Below are 23,835 nucleotides of genomic sequence, written 5' to 3'. Positions count from 1 at the left end.
GCTCCCTTACACCTCAGATCAAGTTATCTTCCTCTCTGTACAGCACTCATACAGTACAGCTCATTTGAAAATACAGACACTCCAACCAATCACCTATGAACCTGTAAGATCACTGAGGATCACTTTAAGTAGTGCAGGCTGATGGGGAATGGAGAGATTTCTTCTTCCTGTTAAGGTTATTTCTCATGTGTCATTCAAAGTAGTCAAATTTGAAATTAGTGACATCAAATTAGCACGAGACTTAACATTACTACAAGCCTTGATAACATATTTTCAGTACTCACAAACAATACAGTACCATGTTATTCAACTTCCCAAATAGCACAAGTCATACTACTAACGTGATCCCATGATTCACAAACAAAATTTTAAGCAAACTGGTGCCCATTATGCACAAAAAACATATTATATGGCTTAATTTTGCAGACCTTGTTTATTGGTACATTGATTGATGATCATTCTGTACTGCATAATGGACTAATGATATCATTTACTTTTCTAACAGATTGACACCCAGTTATCAATTACTAGTGATTCGCAATCTGAGCATTTCATAAAACAGATGTTGGCTATTTATGTTGAAATGGAGGCAGCAGTCCTAAATCATGCTTGGTGCCATTAAACCCCAAGACTTGTGGAACACAATGAATTCACATCAACTTGTTAATTTTTATGATCTGTAAAATACAAAGTTTAAACAAACATACTTTCCTTCTAGTGGATTTTCTTCACCATTGTGGAATAAAGTTACCAGGGATAGCGTGTTTTAATGGGGTCAAGTGATATTTCTAAAAAAGGGCTTGAAAGAGGTAATATTGTAGAAAACGGGGAGAAGGTGAGTAGGTGGAGTTAAATGGGGATGAGATGCGTTGGTGGTGTTATCATCCAAAATAGATGGAATAGTTGGCCCCAACTGCCTTTTCCTGCTTTAATGTGTCAGACACTTCAACTAGCCAAAAACCTGAGGAGATTTTAAAAAAACAAATACACTGGGCAGACCTATTGGCAGGTCTGCTAGCAGGTAAGCTTGTATCTATCTGGTCTATTCCTGAGCATGGACTATAATGCCACATGTTACCAGCCCAAGTCAGTCAAATGAAGATTTCCTAGCTTTCAGGCTGGGAAGTCTGCCCACTGAACCTGGCACAAGTATAGATATGAATGAATGAAGTATAGAAATTAAAATGAATGAGAGAGATTGAAAGACTGGTAAAAGGTAAATAGAAGTTTTTATTTCATTGATTTAGGTTGATTTCAGTGTTTTTAGCTGGTTATAAATGTACATAGTTTTTTTCAATCTTTTAACTTCAAAATTTTTTTAACATTTTAACTTAATAGATTTTTATTTTATAGCAGATCCAGAGTAATTTTGAGTGTTTATGAATGTAAATATAAAAGATTTCTTATGTCATAAATCTGTTATATTTAAAGTTATATTTACTTTCCTTATTCTTGATCTCTCTAACACTGGAAATAGACTGCTTCCATCTAATCTGTCCTATTCCTTCAAAGTTGTAAACACTTCAATCAAGTCACATTTCATCTGCTTTGCTGAAATAAAAGCAGGCGCAGAAAGCAGGCACAGAAGGAAAATAGAATAAACACTAAGTTAATGCCTGTGTTCAATTTCACCACCTCATGCCAATCCAGTCCTGCACTTACCTGATCTGGTGATATTGAGTTGAACTTTGACGGTTTCGTAAAGGTGACAGTAATGATGGTGGAGATTACATGAGTAAATCCCTCGGTCATTTATTCTAACATCTGTAAAAGCAGGAAAATAAATGGGGTCAGAATTCTTATTTGAGAATACTTGGTAGACATGGTGCTGCTAAAGAAATCAAAACACCACTCATCAAATATTAGTTGCTTCCATTATCACTTTCAGTATAAAAGAATTGATAAAGTGAATCCAACAGTGAGAGGATTCTCTTTGAAGTGGTTTGACATTAACTCTCCAAAGTTTATATACTCCTCAGAATACAATACAAATGGCAGTGATTATCTAACCTTCTTATGTTATTGTTTGCAAAATGTATATATGGGACCCTTGGGGCAATGGACATAGTTTAAATATCCATTCCCATTAACTTCCAGGTATAGCAAGCTGCTAATCTTGGCACTTGAGGTAAATAGTCATCCACAAATCAGGCTGCAGAGCTAAAATAGTTCTCTCTAATCCTGCAGGTCAGATTCACTAGACAAATCGAAAAAAATAAAAGTGTAGTCCTCTTAACTGTGACGACTGAATTGCTAGGGCATGTGTTCCTATTAAGGACTAGTTGTAAAACCATGTTCATCTTTCCTGTAACTCCATATTTTAAACCCTGCAATTAGATTTTTTTTCTCTGCCACAGCAATGAGCCATCCCTAATCAGTCCCAAGTAACACCCTTTGTGGTTGTGACCACTATGCACCATTTGTCCTCAATCTCAAATTAGCTTTGACTGATCACATAATTAACTACTGTACTCGTTTTCTTGTGTTGCCCAGGTGAGTAAAAACTGTCGTGGATTGTTTTCACTCTTTTCCTTCTGAATGAGCCAGAAGATCTGGAACAACTTCTTTTCCAAATCCCTGCAATATTACTTCTCCGATTCCACTACTGAGTTTCTAGCCTTCCTCTTTCTCGTTGTCCAGATATCATACTAAGAACAGCTGAGAACAGCTATAGTTTACATCCACCACCTCTCCTCATTCACCCTCTGTCTTTGTGTTGTTGGACTATTCTTTTTGCAGCTGTTCCTTAATATGCTCAGATTCTAGTTAAATGCTGAAGCCATCATTTTCAGTACCTATCACAAACTTTATTACATTGAGAATGATTCCAATCTTCTTCTTTACTGCCTCAATAAGTAGAGTTGATTGTAATTGGAGTATAGTAATTGGGCACTTTCCCATGCAATGATAAAGAAGCAACATCCACCTTTTTATCTCTTCCCTTTTCACCATTCAGGACTCAAAGGGTCATTCCAAAAAAAGCAATAATTCACTTACACTTCCTCCAATTTAGTGAATTGCATTCGGTGCTTACACGTAGTCTCCTGTTCATTGGAGAAAGCAAATGCAGATTGGGTGAGCACTCTGCAAAATAAGTCTGTTCAGTACGCAAGGATGACCCTTAGCTTCCAGTCACCTGTCACTTTAATTTTCCATCCCACTCCCATTCCGATCTGTCTTTATCTTCCTATACTGCTTCAACAATGACTAACTCACGTTCGAGGATCATCTCATATTTTGTCTGAGCACATTTTGGTTCTCAGGACTGAATACTGAATTTAGCTCTCCTCACATGTGGCTGTACTTTTAGTTTCTAGTTGTTTCTTTTCTTCTTCTCTCTCTAAACATCAGTTTTTGAAGTAATTGTTACTTTTACAACTCTGATCTGCACCCTATTGAATATATTACCTCTATTCTCTCCAACTTTGCTCCCCTCTGCAGCATGCTCGTTTTCTCAATTTTTCAAATTCTGATGAAGGCTCCCATGCCTGAAAAATTGACTGTTTCTCTTCAGCAGCAAGGCTGCTGCTTGACCTGATGAGTGCTGGTGGAATTTTCTGTGAACATATTTGATAGTATCTCTGTTGGTTTGGAATTACTGTCTTCTTCATCTCATTCTCTTACTCTTTGTTGATGCGGTTCAGTTTTTACCCACTGCAGAATGAATAAACTGATCTCTGATTTGAAGTACCTTGCATTTATCCTTAATCAAAACATTCTGTTGGTAAACTGCAAAAAATGTTGGTTGCAAGTCCCCATTTCTACTCATTTCCATACGCATTAGTAGATGTTTCTCATTGAGGGCTGCCTTATTCTGTTGGCATTACCTCTTTATACTCTATTAGCTATGTCTCTGTACCAGACTATGTTTTACTGGGACAACGAACAATCTGCTGGAGGAACTAAGCAGCTCAACCCACTGAGTTCCTCCAGCAGATTGTTTGTTGCTCCAGATTCCAGCATCTGCAGTCTCTGGTGCTCTTGCATCTCTCTACTTTACTGGGATCTGATCCTGTATTCCAATTTATTTTATGGATGCTGTCACTGAGCCTTTCATATTCTATAGATTGTACCATTACAAATTCTATGGACTGTGTCATTGACAAAGCACCTGCCTTATTCTGGAGGAAATGCCATTTTATTCCATGGTACTCAATGTTCTGCCCCATCTTAACATACTTTCTAGGCAGGTGCTTTGTCAATAAATTCATGTAATGCAGTACAATTACATTGTTTGTAGAATACAGTGTTGTACAATGACACAGTCCATAGAATTTGTAATGGTACAATCTATAGAATATGAAAGGCTCATCAAGTGCTTTGTCAATAAATTCGTAGCTTACAGAATATCCCATAATATTCTATAAACTATGTTGCTCTACCCCACTGCATCCTACAGACTTTTTCACTATACTCAGCCTTATTCTTCAAACCAAGCAAATGTACACCGCCATGTTCCCTTGGCTGCCTCTTTGTATCCAACCATTCAAAATGGTCAGTGCCACTTTATTCCATCTTATTATATAGCAGTGTCAAGTTATTTAACTCTTTTCTATAGAATGCATGAGAAACCCATCTTATTTTAAGTACTCTATCACCACATCTCACATTATTCAATAATCTTTATTAATTCATTAGATTGTATAAAATGTCTGAAATAAAAACAGCAAAACAGTTTGTTTTTTTTTACCTTTTATTATTAAAGAAAAGTTTCCATTGGAGAAAGCAGAGGGTGACATCATTATCCGTCCCTGGTCATAGATGTTATAAAGCCGCTGTTCACCTGCTGAGAACATATCAAGAATACGATCGACCTTGTATTCACCACCAATTGAGAACCAGTCCCAATGGGCCACCCGTTGACGATCTTTCAAACGGTCCTGTGTCCATACTATCCGCTGACTGTAGCACTGCAGTACAACTTCCGACCCAGCGGGAGCAGACATGTTTTGGTATGCCAACACAATGCTATCTGGGTTCATTGCATTTGCAGGAACTAGAAATATAAATAACATTCATAAGTTTACTTCTCAAATGATGTAAATTGCATTTTCTCTTCTCCATGGAAGCTATGTTTGCCAAGATATTCAATTGTACAATGTTGTTTTTATCAGTGTTATGCAACTGAAAACTTCTTTTTCCAGAGTGAAACATGATAATAACCATTCCCAGATCATCTTGTGTCACTGGAAATTTGTGCATGTGTGACAAGTTCCTTTTGAAGCATTGAAAGGGAAGTTGTACCATGTTATCCCAGTAGCAACCTTCAACCTGGCTTTGTAGTGCAGGGCTGAACTGGAAGATCTGCCAGGTACATTCATCTTTTATCAACTCCCATCTCCCTCCACCTATCCTCACCATTACACTGTGCTAATCTCTGCCATCTTCCTGAGATCTGCAGCGCTAAATGTGTAATCCTTGATCTACTATCCTGCAATTCCTGACCAAGATCCTAAACCACCAATCTGCCACCTTGTGATCCAAATTCAGCCATGAATCATCCCCCCACAATCTGCCACCCTCTCAACCTCCAAACTATCCATCATTGCCAGTATCCCAATACCCACATCCATCCAAGCTTTCAAAACACTTGCTATCTCAATACCCCAACTCTGATCATTTATCAGTACAAGAATCCTGGCCACCAACATCCCTTATCCCCATCCACCTTCTGCTCATAGCACAGACCCACTCACTTCTGTGGTTACCGGCAATCCCAAACCTGTTCTTGGGACTGGGCACTTGGCAACGCATTTTCAGTCTTGAAAATACTCAAAGCCCAGTGAGTTATGCCCAAAGTTCTGCTTGAAGAAGGAAGTGGACAACAACTGAAATGCTCATTGGTTCCCTGTTGTTATGCCCACCTACTGCACCCATTGCACTAAATTTTTTAGGTCAATGTTGCCATTGCCCCCTTCTGTATCAAAGGCCACAATCTACTGGATACAGTTAGTGTATAAGTCCTGCAAGGCACAGACTTCCTAAGTCACGTTCATCAGAACTTTTTTGTAGTCAGTATGGAACAAGTCCAACGAGAGATGGAGGGCAATTCTGAATTTACTTTCAGGGTATAAGGCTGGCAGAAGAAAGAAACAACAGTAGGACAGCATTTTTGTTGTAGTATTATAATTCAGTTAGATTTAGCTAAGTTATGGAAAGAACAATATAAAATAGGAATAAAGATACTAAACTGGGATAAGGATTTCTTACTGGACTGAGGAGCATTTTAGCAGAAGTAGCAGGAAACAGCTACTTAAAAGTAAATCAGCCTCAGAGCAATGGGAGGCATTTGAGAAGGCAATTAAGAAAGCAAAGAGAGCATATGAAAAAAACATTGGCAAGTAAAATCAAAGCAAATCCAACAAAGTTTTATAAGTGATCAAGAAAGACTTATTTCCTTTAGCTTCAGGGTTTAAAAAACAGGAGGCATAGAATTAAAGTGATTGGTAGAAGGATTAAAGTGGAGATGAGGAAATTTATTTTCACCCAGAAGGGAGCAGGTGTTAGGAACTCACTGCCTAAAAGGATGGTGGAGGCAGAAACCCTCATTACATTAAAAAAGTAGTTGGATGTATACTTGAAGAGCCATAATCTGCAAGGCAAATGAGCTAATACTAGAAAGTGGGATCAGGCTGCATAGTTTTTATTTGACTGGCACAGACATACTGGGCTGAATGACCTTCTTAGAAACATAGAAAATTAGGAGCAGGAGTAGGCTTTCGGTCCTTCGAGCCTGCTCTGTCATTCGGTATGATCATGGCTGATCATCTAAACTTACTACCCTATTCCAGCTTTCTCCCTATATCTCTTGATCCCACTAGACCTAAGAAAAATATCCAATTTTTTCTTGAATGTATTTAATGATTTGGTTTCAACTGCTTTCCGGATAGAGAATTCCACAGGTCCACCACTCTGGGAAAATAAATTTCTCCTCATCCCAGTCTTAAATGGCTTAGCCCTTATCCTTTGACTGTGACCCCTGGTCCTACACTTCCTGGCCATTGGGAACATCCTTCCTGCGTCTAATCTATCCGTTCTTGTGATATTTTGTCGGTTTCTATGCGATCCCTTCTCAATCTGCTAACCTCAAATGAACATAAACCCAACTGACCCAATCTTCTTCTGCCATCCCAGGAATCAGTCTGGTAAACCTTCAATGAACTCCCTCCATTGCAACACATTCATCCTCCGATAAGAAAACCAATATCTCACACAATATTTAAGGTGTGGTCGCACCAAGCCCTGTACAATTGCACCATGACACCCCTGCTCCTATACTAGATTCTTCTCACTATGAACGCCAGAATACAATTTACTTTCTTAATCATTTGCTGCACCTACATGTTTACTTTTAGCAAATGATGCAAAAGGATACCCAAGTCTCATTGCACCTTCTGCTTTCCCAATCAATTGCCATTCAGATAACAATCTGCCTTCCTGTTATTGCCACCAAATTGAATAACCTCACATTTATCCACATTAAACTACATCTGCCATGTATCTGTCCACTCCCTCAACCTGTCGAAAGCTTGAGCTTCTTTGCATCCTCCTCAAGGCTCACCCTCTCAACCAGCTTTGTGTTGTTTACAACCTCAGAGATATTACATTTAATTCCCTCATCCAAATCATTAGTATGTTGTGAATAGTGGGGTCCCAGCACCAATCCATGTGAAACCCCACTAGTCACTGCTTGCCACTCAGAAAAAGACCCATTTATTCCTATTCTTTGTTTCCTGTCAGCCAATGAGTTCTCTACGCATATTAATACCTCAATCTCATGTGCTTTAATCTTACATGGGACCTTATGGAAAGACTTCTGAAGTCTAAATAGACTCCATCCACCAATCAGCAAATTGTAGATGGGGATTGCCATAGAAAGCATCAAAAGCAAACTTGATACTGTTGCCTTCTGACTTGCAAATACACAGGCTTGCTCCCTAACAAAGGGTCACACAATATCCAGCAGGGTTCAATGAACAGCAATCTAAAACAGGAATCATGGCTATTTTTTCATTCCCAATATAACAAATAAATATAACTCCCATAAAACTCTCTCAGCTGAGAAAAGTCATGGATATATTATTGACATATACTCTCAGGCTGGTTGTATTTTCAGAAGTAATGAAGCTACTGTCTAACTTTATTATCCTGGGAACTCTTAGATTCTAAATATTTAATATACGTTTTATTGTCTGACAATTTCATGGAGAGTGGGTGGGGGGGGGGGGGGGGGGGGGTTAAAATCACATGCCTACACTTGTGTTGCCAGGAGAGAGTGACCAAGATTATGGTGAGATTTGGTTTAGAGTGAATTACCCTGTCATTTAAATCACTGCAGTAATTTAAATGTTTTGATTCTGAGCCACTGAAATAATAGTCTTTTCAACAGTCAATTGAAAACTTTTCAAATTGCAACTTTCTAACGCACAAGTATAAATTTTGTTATTGTAATTGATCTTGTTCTTGAATTTTTTTTAATTAAAAATTTCTTTTTCTGTTTTTTTAATGTCAAAATAAAATCAACTCACTTGAATTGTCTAAAATGAGCTTTGCACTCAGCCTAATATTTATGTCTACACTCAGCCTGATATTTATTTCTACCGAGTGAGAAGTGGGCAAAAGTGGGACCTCAGTGGGGTAAAATTTTTCCTGAGTATATCCATAGTGAAGTCCAAAACACAAATTGCAGTACCACTTCAGAGCAATAGCAAATCAGCATCCACTTAATTTCCATTAAATCAATGGAAAATGAAAACTGGGCAAGCTGCAGAATGAGTTAGCAATTTCCGATTGCCTATTTTGTGAAATAAAAACTAAGGCAAATTTTAGCTCCAATGTTTACAAATGGTCTGACCATTTTGTTTCACATATTATTCATAAACAGCTGTGATTGGAGCATCAAGCTATTTGAAGAGTTGTAATCATGGTTAAAGCTCGATTCCTAATGTCAATTCATTTAACTCTTTACATAGTGACAACCCTGCAATGTATTTTTAGCACTTTATATGAATAAAAGCATTTTTTCTTGAAACTGTGGTTTGGAGTGTCCAGCCATGCACTATAGAAACAAACAGCCTATCTGCAGAGAACTGACTTTACAATTATTTATTTCTCCTTTACATATTTATAAGGAAACAAATAATGAGCAATCACTTACCATTAGTGTAGGCCAAGGCAAATTTCACTGCAAAAAGAAAAATGAGAAACATTATGTCTTTGAAATTCATTTGCTCTCAAATTGGAGTGTTAAAGCAGCATTGCAGTTAATTCTGGTCCTATTTTTAAAAGCTGACCAAGGTTAATAACCTTAAATTGAAAATCTAGAGCAAAAGCTGATTTATTTCTCAAATTCAACCTTTTTGGACTCTATCAGAAATATCCAATGTAATTTTGTCCAGTTGGTCACACCTAGCTACACAGCTGTGGTGTCAGGACTCCAGTCATTAAACCAAAAAAAACACATAAGGGAACCACAAAAGGGAAGCCCACTGACAGGACAATGGATAGTGAAATACTTGGTGCATTGTCTGATATCTCACATTACTGCTCCAAGTTGTGGTAAACCCTGATGTGTCAAAGGGAGGTAGGAGACAAGTGGGGATGGTGCAAACCCAGAGATTCACCACTAAACACTTCAAAATTTTAGTTGAGGAGATTGGCAATTGGAAAAAGGACCAGAAGGATGTTTACAGCAGCAGCCAGGTTTGTTTGGCAGGAGGTGACAGCAGAGCTGACTTCCAGCTATACACCATAAGGAATATGTAACAGCATAGGAAAAAGTATCATGACATCACAAGATATGCAAGAGTGAAATTTCTATACTTGCCTTAGGATGCAAGAAATGACCTGTGCAATTAGTATCACCTCAGATACTGGCACTGCAAGGGCAAGACATACATTAAAGGGACATGTTGCTCCAGGAGAAATATCTGGTTCTAGTGGACTACAGTGAGGTAGGACAAGAAAACCTATTGTGGAGGCTTAGCAGAGGGTAACTCCAAATGGTGGAATGGCTCTGACCATAAAAAGAAAGCCTTCTGGAGGCTCCTGTGGATGCACAAATGTGCCAGAATAAATGCACAATGTGACACGGAGTATGGTGAAGTCCATTTTTCATGTCAAGGAGGCTGTGTAAAGCCAAAAGAGTATGACTTCTATTCTGGAAGTGATATGTACATCTAAGACATTTTGGTAACATAACTGCTGATGAATCAAGTTACAGCTTCAATAGAGATGGAGGACAACATTATTAGAAGTCTTAATGTTATTGTGAAATCCCAGGCCGAGCCTGATCAGATTCCTGGTAACTCTGTGCCCACAGCAGGTAAAACCTACAATAGTAGATTGATGTTTTGTGGGAACACCACGATGTCTCACTGAACTACACTGTAACCATGAGGGAGCAGACAGTAGTTTTTCAGCAGATGCTGGTCTGGTTCGGCAGTGGTCGAGAGGCTATCATGATCTGGGTCACAGCAGATCTGTGCACCCTTAACTGCCTGGTCTTCTGAGAGTTCATGTGATACTGCAGAACTTCAGAGTCCTGTCCTCCCCAAAAATGTCAACATTTCACCTCCCACTAAAGGCTCTTAGACAATGCCCACATTTGTGCCCCATAGCTGCTTTTCTCGACTTCAGCTTCTGCTGATAAAATGTAACAGTCAGAAGCCAGGCTTACAGCTCAGTGTGGGCATAGAGCACAGATGTCTGTTTCCTGCACAGAAAAGGGGGCAGACTTCCAGCAGGCAGCATCTACAATGCAGCGCTGTGGTAGAACATTAAAGCCAACATAGAAAGGAACTGGAGGTAAAGAAGGGAGATTTTAAATCTCCCTCTTATCTGCCAGAAGTATAATCTGGCACCATTACAGTACATATGGGCGAGGCTGTAATTTCTACAACTTCACTGTAATTGGTCTGAATTGATTTGAATGTATGTTCCCAAACACAGACAATAACACATTACACCACCCAAATGTTTGGAAGATTCCATATAAAACTAAATATAGTTTCCTGTTATTCAAGGTTTAAACAGACATTTCAAAACATATCTTAACCCCAGAATATCATCTCTATAATCTTTAGCATATGTTCTACTAAATAATTGTGCCAGACAATCTGTTTTTGGTTTACAAAGATGGGTTACTTGGAAGTTAAAGGGACGGTTTTGAGTTGAGCTAGTTCTAATAAAGAGAGTAATTCGATAAAATAGTGATAGCAGATCAGTACATGGTGTGAACTTAGGAGTTTTACTGTTTCACAATCAAGTGGTCTTGGCTGGGTTAAACATGTAGAAATGATCTAGGATCCTACTGTACTACAAATTAACAGCGTTCTGTCATTTGATAGAAATAAATCATGCCTTTTTAGAATGCTTAAAAGCACAATTAAAGAAATATTTGAAATTTCAAGTCTCTCAGTCGTTCATAATGAACTTGTTAACATGAAAACTAATGTTACATTTTGAAATTCAGATCTGACCCATGTCTTTCTACATCCATAATCATAACCCGTTGAGATCCCGTGGTCCTCGCTTTCTGATCTCTTTCACATCCCTGAATTTTTGTGGTCACCACTGGCAGTGAGGCCCTTTGTTCTGGAATTTCCTCACTCAACTTTTCCATCTTTTTCTACTCCTTTAGGAAGCCCTTAAAATCTAACTCTTTGGCTAATCTGCCCTATTTCTTTCTGTGACTCACATCAAATTTTGTCTCATAATTACTTCAGTGGTCTAAAGAAAGAAGCATACAGCAACTCAAGGCACCCTGTCTTTCAATAAGATCATGGCTGGCTGGTGCCTGATTTTCATATCCTTTGAATGCTTAATCAATCAAAATTATTGATTAAGCTCTCCTTCAAATAGTGTTTTGAAGGAACATTAAAATTTATCTAAAACTGAAAGCAAGACCTCAGCTTAACATCTTAACTCATGCATGGCACCTCAAAACAGTGTAGGACAGGAAGGTATGTGTCAGTGTAAATTACATGTTCAAAATGGGATTGACCTCACATTTTTAAAATCTAAAGGTGATCTAATCTGACACTTGTCAAAGTATGAAACCTGAAAGTAGGAAATTGTTTAATCAAACTGGTGAACAGATCAGGCAATGCCTGTAACTTTGTAAAAATGTGGTGAAGCTTCATACAGATTATCCATTAATTTTTTTATATATATATATATTCATTTTTGGGATCTGAGCATTGCTGGCAAGCCAGCACTTATTGTCCATTCCTAACAGCCCTCGACAAGGTGGTGGTGAGATGTCATTTTGAACAACTGTAATCCTTCTGGTGAAGGTAAATCTATGTCATTGTTAAGTAGGGAGTTCCAGGATTTAGACCCAGTGATGATAAAGGACCAGCTTGGAAGGGAACCTGCAGGTGGTTAGGTTTCCGAACCACTACTGCCCTTGTCCTTATTGATGGTTGCGATTGTGGATTTAGGAGTGCTATTGGAGTACCCTGGGAGAGTAACTGCAGTGTATTTGAGAAAATGGTACACACTGCCGCCATTGAGCAGCAGTGGCGGAGGGAATGATATATAGGGTGGTTGATAGGACATCAATTAAGCAGACTGTGTTGTCCTGGATGGGGTTGAGCTTCTTGAGAGCTGTTAGTCCTATTATTGGGCAAGTGGAGAGTATCCCATCATGCTTCTGATATGTACCTTATAGGAGAATCTTTAGCTGTCAAGAGGTTTTGCAATTTAAGTCATTCAACTGCTCATGTTGCTGGAATTTCCCTCTTGCCGCCTTCAGCCTTTTCTGGATCATCCTATTAATTGAAAATGTACATTATATACGCTTCCTTCCCACCCGCTCCCCTACACTATATGCAGTTTTGAAATTGAGAGCCATCAAATTGTCCTGTAATTGAACACATTATTTCCTGGGTTTTCCTTAGCTCCAGCTATTTCTACAGCTTAATAACCACTCCTGGTTGGCCTAATCTTGTTTCCTCTCGTCACCTTTGACTGTGTTTACACCTTGTCCCTTGATCTTTTCCAGGGCCTGACCTTCCCCGGGTCAGAAGATTCATCTCAGATCTTCTCGGTAATTTCATTACACTTCAATAAGCCTTGTTACACAAATGCTTGCCTAACATACCAAAATCAAAGGAAACACTGACCACGTACTGGATAAAATAGATTAGGATTCTGTCAAGGTCTCTTGTGTAGTACAATGCTTTTCTGCGTTATGCAAGGGCATTATATTTTGTGTATGTATAGTAGACTCCTCCAAATTCAGTTTGGGTCCTCCACTTGTATGACCTGCATGGATACTATCAAGCCATAGAGTAACACAACACCAAAACAGGCCCTTCGGCCCAACTGGTCCATGCCAACCACAGCATCCTCCTCACTAGTCCCAGTTGCCCATGTTCAGCCTATAACCCTCCAAGCCCCTCCTCTCTATATACCTATCCAAACACCTCTTAGATGTTGCAATTGTACCCGCCTCAACCACTTCCTCTGGCAGCTCATTCCAGGTACTTACTACCCTCTGTGTAAAGAAGTTACCTCTCAGGTCTCTGTTAAATCTCTCCCCTCTTATCTTGTATCTGTGCCCTCTACTTTTGGATCCACAACCCTGGGGAAAAGACTATGACTGCCCACCTTATCCATACCCCTCTTAAGTTTATAAACATCTATGAGGTCACCCCTCATTCTCCTACGCTCCAAGGAATAAAGATCCAGCATGGCCAACCTCTACCTATAACTCGGGCCCTCTTGTCAGGTAGCACCCTCGTAAATCTTTTCTGCACCCTCTCCAGCTTGACAATGTCTTTCCTATAACAGGATGACCAAAACTATACACAATACTCCAAAAGCAGCCTCACCAATGACTTATATAACTGCAACATAATGTCCCTACTCTTAAACTCAATGTCCTGATGAAGGCCAGTATGCTAAACACCTTCTTCACCACCCTGTCAACTTGCGCGGCCACTTTCAGCAAACCGTGCACTTGTACTCCCAGGTTCCTCTGTTCCACAATACTCCTCAGTGCTCTGCCATTCACTGTAAAAGTCCTACCCTGGTTTGAATGTCCAAAATGCATTACCTCACACTTATCGAAGTTGAAATCCATTTGCCATTCCTCAGCCCATCTCCCTAACTGATCAAGATCTCTTTGCAATTCATTGTAACCTGCTTTACTATCAACAGGACCCCCTAACTTAGTATCATTAACAAAACTTGAAAATCATGCCATGTACATTCATATTCAAATCATTTACATACAATGAATAACAGAGAGTCCCGACACTGACCCCTGGGGCACCCCTCTAGTCACAGGCCTCAGTTGGAGAAGTGACCTTCAACCATCACCCTCTGCTTCCTATCCACCTTACATTTCTTGCACACATTTGTGTCCTGTCAATTGCTCACATCATTCACACCATAGTAGTCCTTAATTGAAAAGCTTTGGCCTGCTATCAGTGAAAACGACATCAGGCAATCAAGTACATTGGGTGTCCAGAGCTTTTGGGATTGGGAACATTGAAAATTGGAAACATCAGGGATTGTGCGTTGCACACTGATTAGTTGGGGATTGGTGACCTGATGTTTATTAAGGGGGCCCAACGTGACTTGATCTGCTGATGTGTTGTCCAAGGCATCCAGCTTGCAGGTAGGTTCTCCTTGAATGAGCTTTCTTAGAATTCACTCCTCACACAATAATATCATTGCTGCCAATGTCCTTAGGGATCCTGATTGCGACTCTTACCAACACCAGAATCACCACTCCAGCATGATTGGTTGTCCAACTGCCCATCCAACACCATACTTCTCACCAATCTCCAACTAATCAGTGTGCAATGCACAATCCCCGATGTTTCCAATTTTCAATGTTCCCAATCCCAAACGCTCCAGACACCCAATGTACTTGATTGTCTGATGTCTTTTTCACTGATAGCAAATCTAGTAGAGGTAAGGCTTTTTTTGTACAAAGTTCGTAAAGTTTATAATATTGTACACAATGCTTTGAGTCTCACCAACAACATAGTTTTATTGTTGGGATCCTTCAAATTAGTTTCCTATCCACAATAATTTAGCTGAGCTCCAATAAGAAAGCAACTGCAGTTTGTGCCTTGGAGCCCTTGATCTTACAAAGTAACTGTCATTGTGTTTCCTGCTCTTTAATTATCATTCATCAACACCAGCTGAACATAATGTGTGTTTGGATGCCATATGAGGTCAAGGTCATGTTTAGCCAATGCTCTCTGTCACATTGTATGGGTTCACACATGACCACTTGGTCAAGGAGTTGAAAGGAGTATAATGGCCATATAATTTATGCACCAGAATCTATAGGAGAGAAAATGAGAAATCTAGCCCAGAAGTACAAGAAGTACTAATGTAATCCTAGCTTTTATCATAAGAGATCTGGAACATGAAGGAGAGGCAGTTTTACTCCAGTTATATAAAGCTCTGGCGAGACATCATGAGTTCTGGACTACATTTGGTTTTGAGCACCACACCTTAGGAAAGTGACGTGGCTTGGGTAGGTGTGATAGAGTCAAAAGAATTATTCCAGGATTGAAAAAGTTACATTATGAGGTTATATAAATATCCTTTCCCTTGATTTCAGTTGGTTGTAGGGTGCTCTAAATGACATGATTAAAATGATAGCAAATTGACATTACTTATTTTCTAATGGGAGATCCTAGAAAGAGGGGCACAACCTTAAAAATGACATAAGTAAAGTGATAACCAATTATTACTTGTCTAACGGGAGATTCTAGAATGAGGGGCACAATCTTAAAATTAGATATTAACTACTTAGCAGCAAAATCAAGAAGCACTTTTCCCCACACAAGGGCAGTAGAAATCTGGAATTCTTTCAACACCAACTTCTTGCATTTATATGGGCCCTTTAATGAAGTAAAACATTCCAGAATAATTGGCAAACAAAAACAAAACAAAATGTGCCACATAAGAATAGGACAGAAGAATTTTTGATGATTCTAACTCCCATACCCTCTTCATCTAATTCTTATATAATTTCCCCCCTTCCTCTGATTTCAATTGGGCAAAAATAGTTTGAAGGAATGTATTAAAGAAAAGAGCTAGATGGGATTTTTGAGTTCAGGGCCCAGACAGCTGAAGGCATAGCCACCAATAGGAGAGCAGGGAAAATTAACAATGCACACAAGTCCAGAAATGGAGAGTGCAGGGATCTTGGAGGATTGTTGTATGAGACAATTGAAATTTCCAGGAGTCAAACTTTTTATTAAATATAAGTATCTAAAAAAATGATCAGACAAATGGAGTTGAGGTACCAGTCATCCATGGCCTAATTAAATCACTGAACAAGCTGAAGGAGCTGAATGAGTTACGCCTATTCCTACAGGGGAGATATAGTCATGTGATGCTTTAGAAGGACAAAAGAATTGCAGCTGAGGTTAGTAACAGCTGTTTATAATTAGAAAAGAATTCTGAGCAGTTCAATGTCAGGGACTTCAAGGTCAAATGACCATGCTTCTGAAGCGAGAGAAGAGAAAAACAGTAAAACAAAAGGTCATTAAAATATCATTGGGGCAGATCATGCAGGAAGTGAGTATCAAACTAGTGCATTGCACTGAAGAAAATTGGAGGCTGTAATTTAGCACTCTCAATGGGAAAAACAGGAAGACAGATAATGGCTGTTATAAATTGGAGAACATAGGAGTAAGAAATGTTAATGGCATGAAATATCAACTCTTCAACAAAACAACCAGAATAATGCACAGCAACAGATCTAAGTGTTGAATAGCAAATAATAGGGATAAGAGTTACATACAAATTAATACATAGGTTGGGTGAACTACATACAAGATAGATGTGTCATGTGCCATATAATACACGGGATAAGATGTGTTCCATGTGGTATAATTCTCTCAACACCAACAAATTGCATTTATACAGTTCCTTTAATGAAGTAGAACATCCCTAGAATTAAAAATGGGATATAACAAATACTGTGTGTTGTAGAGTTTAATAATTATAATAGAGATGTGCCAACAAGCTATTCAGCTGTACGATCTCAAAGGTTAGCCTAATTTTGTCTCATCTCACTAAGCATATACCATTTGTCAGAAGTCTCCACATAATGTCTGAGGCTAATTGTTGCTTCAACTATAATTGACAAAAAATGTCCTATTTTCAACATGAATAAGCATCGTGTTGGAATCAGTTCAAGAGTTCACGCAAATTATCAAAGCATAGAAGTACAGACTTATTCCCCTATTTTGAATGATTCTAACTCCCATACCCTCTTCATCTAATTCTTATATAGTTTCCCCCCTTCCTCTGATTTCAACACAATTTTCCTTTAATTCTCACTCTATTCTTTAATTCTAATGTTTCTCCCCTTTAGTCATAGAGTCAAAGAGTAATACAGCACAGAAACAGGCCCTTCGGCCCAACTTGTCCATGCTGACCATGGTGCCTACCAAGCTAGTCCCATTTGCCTGCATTTGGCCCATATCCCTCTAAATCCCTCCTGTCCATATACTTACCCAAATGTCTCTTTGGACTGGGTCTATAGCCTTCTATGACTTGGCAATTCAGTGTGCATCCAGATATTACTTAAATGTTGTGAGTGTACCTGCCTCTACCACACACTCAGGCTGTGCGTTCCAGATTCCAATCACCTTTGGGTGACAAACTTCTTTCTCAGATCATCTTTAAACCTCTTATCCCTTATCCCAAGTCCATGCCCTCTGATTTAAGGCACGCCTGCTGTGGGGAAATGCTTCTTACTATCTATCCTATCTGATTCTTGTACACCTCTATCAGGTCCCCCCCTCCCCCAACCAATCTCTTCCACATCAAGGGAAGCAAACTTAGCCTGTCCAGTTTCTCTGTGTAACTGAAACGTTCTGCCCCAGGCAACATCCTCTGCACCCTCCCCAATGCATTCACATCCTTCCTACAGCGGGGTGACCAGAACTGCACACAACACTCCAGCTGTGGAGCTGTGGCCTTGCCAAAAGTTTTATACATTTGTACTAAGACGTCAATGCTCTTACAATTTATGAGTCTGTACCTAACTGTGTAATTCTTCCTTTCCTTAATCCTACTCTCTTTTCATTGATTATTATTATAAGCCCACTCACATCTAGTGCCTAGACACCACTTTCAAAGTTACTTAACTGAAAATTGACATCATAAGCAGTGAAATGCCAAAAAGACTTCTAAATCATTTTAGACACTTCAGATATCCAACTAGGCATTTCTCAGAATTATTCAGCACTTCACCTGATTGAATTACCACATCAGAATGCCTATAAGATTCCATTGGAAATTAGACCATTATCCTAGGGTAACTATCATTGGGAGACTGGACCACAGGAATGAACCCAACCTTCATCACCTGAAAATATTGTAACTCCCCCATCCTCAACCTTCAAAATCTCAAACTTTCCAAGCCTTCAATCTGGCAAACTTTTAAGACTTCCAATGGAGTTCTCAATCTATATCTCACTCCTCTTCTCTCCAATCACTTATCTGATTATCAATCTTAGGTCCCCATCTTTCTCTCAGACTCCATTCCCAGCCTCAGTCTCTCTTCCATATTCCACCTCCAAGCCTAATCCCTCCTGTGGACACACCTCCCTGTTCTGATCCTTCTTGCAAACCACATTATCAATCCCATTAATCCTTCTTGAAGACACTCCTTACACCAAACTAAACCTGCCCCTCTGCCTTTCCAATCAAACACCAGGCCTTGATCTTCAGCCTATTGTCATCGGCAACCTTTCTCTACCACCAAATCCCAGGGCCCAGTCCCAGCCAGTCCATTTTCAATTACAAAGATGTGTTACACCCATTTGTTTGTACTAGAATTACTAGATATTAGTCTCTAACTCAAATATAGATTTACAAAAACTCAACCTGCGCAATTTTGCTTGCATGAGATAGATTCCTGCAATGATACTGTATGTCTGCAATAGCAAAGGACTTCATGTCTAAGAAACTATCAGGGTTAAGCAATGAATTTGTTTTTGGTAATGAGGAAGAGTTGTGGGCCTGGAATGTGCTTGATAAGGGCTCTGCAAATTTGTTTATATTTTTGTGGGTTTTAGTGCAAAATGTGCCTGAGCTAGCAGTGAATGCTCTGATTTATGAATCATTCCCAGTGGTTTCATAGTTGCTGACAAGAAGTTTTCACTGTTTGTCTGTTTCTATCATCCTTGTTGCAAGTTAGAAATACAATACAAACAATCACTTCCACAAAACCACTAAATTTATTAGGTGAACATTTTAAACCTGCCCATCCAGCAGGAAAGAGGCAAGCAGTTAACATCAACTGTGGGACTTCTTTCCAAACTTTTGACTTTTTCTCACGTTTCAAATTTTACAGACAATTAATACCCTCCCTTAAATTGTTGGCATCTTGGCCTTACATTAAATGTGTCACAGGAAGATTACCAGATGGACAGAGGAAAACATTTCAGGATTTGCTCAAAGCCTCCATGAAAAAGTGCAATATCCTCTATGTTCAAAGTAGTGGAGGATCATTCAAGAAGGTATTGAGAACCTTGAGAACATGTGTTGGGTGTGAACAGAAATCCTGCATAAATGGCAGAAGGTGCACACCACCTCACAAATTACCCACTTGCCTAGCCTGCCAGGCACTTTCTGCCCCATCTGTGGAAGAGTATGTAGTTCCCACATAGGTTTCCCCAGTAACCTCAGGGCCAAATGGAAACATGCCACCCTTGATCCTGAGAGTTTCCTTGTAAAGAATTTGTATTCTAACCAGAGGCTTTTGTGGGGAAGCTTATTGGGAAGTGCTCCATTGAGATGAGTTTTGTTCCTTTCTTTCAACTTCCTTGTAAGACCAGAAACAGCAGACATATACCAATACATCCCCATGCTGAAGCTCTACTGAACACTATATGCCAAGAACAATTCCTTCCACCGTATGACATCTCACTGTTGCCTGTCCAGTTACTGTTTCTTGCCATTTTTGGGGAAGAGAGTGCCGCACCCACACAAATAATGCCCACATGATGTCAGACAATTTGGTTGTTCACTTTAGTCCCCAGTTAAAAATCAAGGGTTTAGTTTTTTTCCCCCACTTTTCTTCCGATTATTCCTGTAGCTTTGAATCTTGCTTGGGTACAGTTTCCAGAACCTCCTTTGAAGTGACCATTTAAACAGTGTGTGTGGAACTATATTCAACACGGGGCAAATAACATCTCAACCCAATCCTGTCATTCTCTGACCAAGAGCAAGAACCTAACTAAAAGATTCGCCTTCCAATGTCAGGTACACTGAAGTAAGCTGTAGTCAAGAAAGAAGTCAATAATGCACAACAGGAGTAAACCTAGTTTATATTCAAATATGTTTGAACGAGCCTATTTTTTATTCTGTGTCTTCTGATCCAGTTTTGGATACAGAGAGCGTACAAACATCAGCCAGATCCCTTTAAGAGAAATCTCATGGGGAGTACTTTTCAAATAAAAAATCTTAACATTAAACACAGGAACATAGCAGTCTGAGGAGGGACCTGATAGACGTATAGAAAATTATGAGAGGCATAGATAGGGTAGATAGTAAGGAATGTTTTTCCCATGGCAGAGGACCAGAGGCCATAGGTTTAAGGTGAGGGCTCTGAGGAGGAATCTGGAATGCAGTGCCTGAGCAGGTGATGGAGGCAGGTATTCTCAAAGCTTTTAAGAAGCATTTGAACGAGCACTTGAGTTGCCAGGGCATAGTAGGTTACAGACGAAGTTCTGGTAAATGGGATTGGTATAGATAGGTTCTTAATGGTCAGTATGAACATGGTGGTCCAAAGGGCCTGTTTCTGTGCTGTATGATTCTATGACCCCCTTGGACATGTACATATTCTGTTAGAATTCCACATCAAGTGCTACCCAGAATGGGTTAGATAGTAAAGATTCCTTTGCATGATTCCAGGAGGCATGAAAAGTAGATGCAGCATGGATTGGATGCAGAGTTAGATTTACTTTATGTTGCTCCATCAAACACCCAAAACAGGGTCCAGCTTAAATTATATTCAAAGTTTAGCTCCCCCTATATTGACCCATGAAACTTTTCCAGGGCAAATTGCATACAAAAGTAAATTCCACTGACTGAAGAACAGCTGAGCATTCTAACTCTAAGTATTTAGGAAGTTCTCAAATTATCATAAATATTGCATCATTTTTATTCTAAGCTCTGACACTTTACTCCAGAGATGCATTACTTATTTAAAAGCCTTTGGCAATGTCCATCTAAACTCCGACTCATTCATCAGAAATTATCACAAGTAAACAAGTCACCAGTAACACCCTACATACACATACCACTCAACTCAGAAATCTGAACTAGCAAACTTTGGACTGGCAATTGCGTCTTTCAAAAGTTACAGAGCGACACAGAAGAATGCAAGTTTTGAATCAAAGTACAAAAATAAAATACAAGTCTCTGAATCTTTAACAAAATACCTTGAATTTAAAAAAAAGAGTAGATGGAAATCCTTACCTTTTAAGAGCAGGAAATGCCACAACAGCAGTTTTACCAGTTGCCTCATTTTCTCCTTTACTTCAGTAAAATTTTCAGGGTTTTTTTCAAATCAAAAACAAATCATGGCATCATTACAGCATTTCGTTGTGAACGGTCCAATTGTTTTTTTTGCCCAAAAGGGATCTGTTTAAGTTTGGATACTTCTTTTATCGGGAAATGGTTGGGGAGATTGGGTGGTGGGTGGTGGGTGGTGGGGGGGGGGGGGGTGTCCTGTCCTGTCAGTAAAAGTTTTTTCTCTTGTGGTAACAGCCTTAAACCGAATGAGCCTCTTTTGACTCAATTAATTACGAGGTCTGTGCTGTTTCTTACTTTGGCAGGGAGTAATGTGACTCTCCTGCTAATCGCACTGCTCTGCACGACTCCAGATCCTAAGCTGTGTTTTCTTCTTTCTGTGTGTGTGTTATTAATTTGCTGGGAGTTGGAGCAGCTTTCAGCTGAACCAGCCTTCAGCTGAACCAGCCCTATTTGACTCTGGGCCATAAAACTAGTTGGGAATTTTTTTCTTTTATTTTGATCTTTTCCCCTCTAATCTGTCCCCTGAATACTGGCCTGAGTTTGCCTTCTGGAAACCCCTCAAACCTGTGTATGATGGTGAAATTTAAAGTGCAACAACAATATGGAGTAGAAAATATATATCAGAATAGAGGTCTGCAGTGGGCCCCAGCCTGTTTGCCCTAGTTTCTTTGGTGCAAAACTTGAACTTACACCTCTGGTATGTGCATAATGAAATTGTGAATCATGTTTATTTCTCCAGCACATTCAGCAGAAATAGTTTCAAGAGTGCTGCTCATTTGTTGAAATGAACTAGTACTATTATTGCCTTGTCTCCAGCTTCTCAATCATTACTAAAAGGTATCATGATTTAGGGGTGTTGACTTTGAAATTCTACAGGAGATTGATAACTGTAAGATCATGTATGCTTGGGGTTCAGGAGGCAAACGCCTGAACCAAGCTCATGTGGCAATGGGAAGAAATTATAAGTGAGATCAGTACCTGTACTTTTGCTCCACAGGTCTGGTCCCAGTGTGGTGTTGAAAGACATTTAATAACCTCCCTCATGTAATCAAGGTTAACCAATAATATTACATGCCGCCACAAGCACTACTGCATCCAGACACTTACAACTCACACACAAACACACACTCACATGCATAGCTTTTTGACCACAATAGCCATTCAATCAAACACATTTAAGTACATCATTATAATTCTTTGAGACTGCTTTGGGAACCTCAATCTAGCACTGGACAAGAGGCTAGAGTTCCTCTTTCTCTCCAGAGGGCAGAAAGCATTCTGGACAACACTATCTGTGGAAAGAATTGGTTAAACTTGTGAATATCAGGAACTTAGTTCCGAGGAGATGGCTGCAATGTAGGAAGAAATTCAATAACCTCTCCAGAGATGTCATGGTAACAATACTGTTCCCCACTCACACCTCCAGGCTCACTATCCACCATACAATTTTCCATCTAACATACTGCAAGCATGCTTTTTGGAAAGATCAGCACATTCTCACAAGGATGTAACTAACACTGTCTCGTGCAGGAAGTTGAACCAAGACTTTCTTTAGCACATAAAAGTGTTAATGCACTAAATTAACATACAAATGAAATCTTAGACCTGTTTTTGTTTGTTGGTCATCCTCAACGTACAGTGCTGTTTAGATCTGTTGATAACTTGGGTGGTCAATTCACATTTTACTTCACGTAGCACCTAAGGAATCTTTTAAATTCTTGGTGTTTCAAAACACTCAACTTCTTGGGTACATATACCCCCAGGACCTTACACCCCCCCAAAAAAAAAATCACATTGTATATGTTATGTAGCCCCGCTCCATATTCTTCCTATCTAAATTAAGAATTTCACACTCCCCACGTTAAATCTTGTCTGTCATCTGAGGACCAATTTCACTAACTTTCTGCAGTCTACAGCTTTCTTCTTCATTTCTTCCTATACTGCAACCTTCTCCTGAGAGCTAAGTTTCTGACATTCATACGCATTACAATATTTCTGAGTTTCCAGTCAATTGCAGACTTTGAAAATATGTCCTACATGACTAAATCCAAGTCATTGATATGTACCAGTATTTTTTTTTCCTTTTCTTCATTTTTCATGTGTTTGCTTGTATAAAAGAAGGACAATCAATTGATTAGCCCAGGGAACTTCATCCCTCTCAAATTTATGTCTTGCAACCTGACATTTGGGTTTTTAAAGATAGCATGTAGTGAAAGCTAAGCAAAGATGGGACCAATTGGAGATCAAACAGAGAAATTTTTTAAGGAGATGGGAAACATGAGGTAGTTCATGAGTAGATACCTT

The 23,835-nt window shown here is 39.3% G+C and overlaps 1 protein-coding gene across 4 annotated transcripts in view; it reads right to left on the bottom strand.

The window, feature by feature from the left end:
* Nucleotides 1-21,983, bottom strand: part of LOC127583281 (matrix remodeling-associated protein 8-like) — a 54,794-nt gene extending 32,811 nt beyond the window's left edge. For 3 of the 4 annotated variants that reach the window (XM_052039070.1, XM_052039071.1, XM_052039072.1), the window contains exons 1-4: nucleotides 21,475-21,888; nucleotides 9,158-9,184; nucleotides 4,691-4,996; nucleotides 1,663-1,764 (exon numbers count right to left, since the gene is read on the bottom strand). In XM_052039070.1, coding sequence (XP_051895030.1) covers nucleotides 1,663-1,764; nucleotides 4,691-4,996; nucleotides 9,158-9,184; nucleotides 21,475-21,523 — 484 coding nt within the window. In that variant the 5' untranslated portion in view covers nucleotides 21,524-21,888. Of the gene's footprint in view, nucleotides 1-1,662; nucleotides 1,765-4,690; nucleotides 4,997-9,157; nucleotides 9,185-21,474 lie in introns of all 4 variants that reach the window. The other variant, XM_052039069.1, reaches the window with a different exon arrangement.
* Nucleotides 21,984-23,835: the final 1,852 nt, after the last annotated feature.

The sequence above is a fragment of the Pristis pectinata genome, chromosome 26, assembly GCF_009764475.1.
Source record: "Pristis pectinata isolate sPriPec2 chromosome 26, sPriPec2.1.pri, whole genome shotgun sequence".
In the NCBI taxonomy this organism is placed as follows: domain Eukaryota; kingdom Metazoa; phylum Chordata; class Chondrichthyes; order Rhinopristiformes; family Pristidae; genus Pristis; species Pristis pectinata.
The sequence above is the reverse complement of the archived record's forward strand: the minus strand, read 5'-3'. Positions and strand labels throughout refer to the sequence as shown.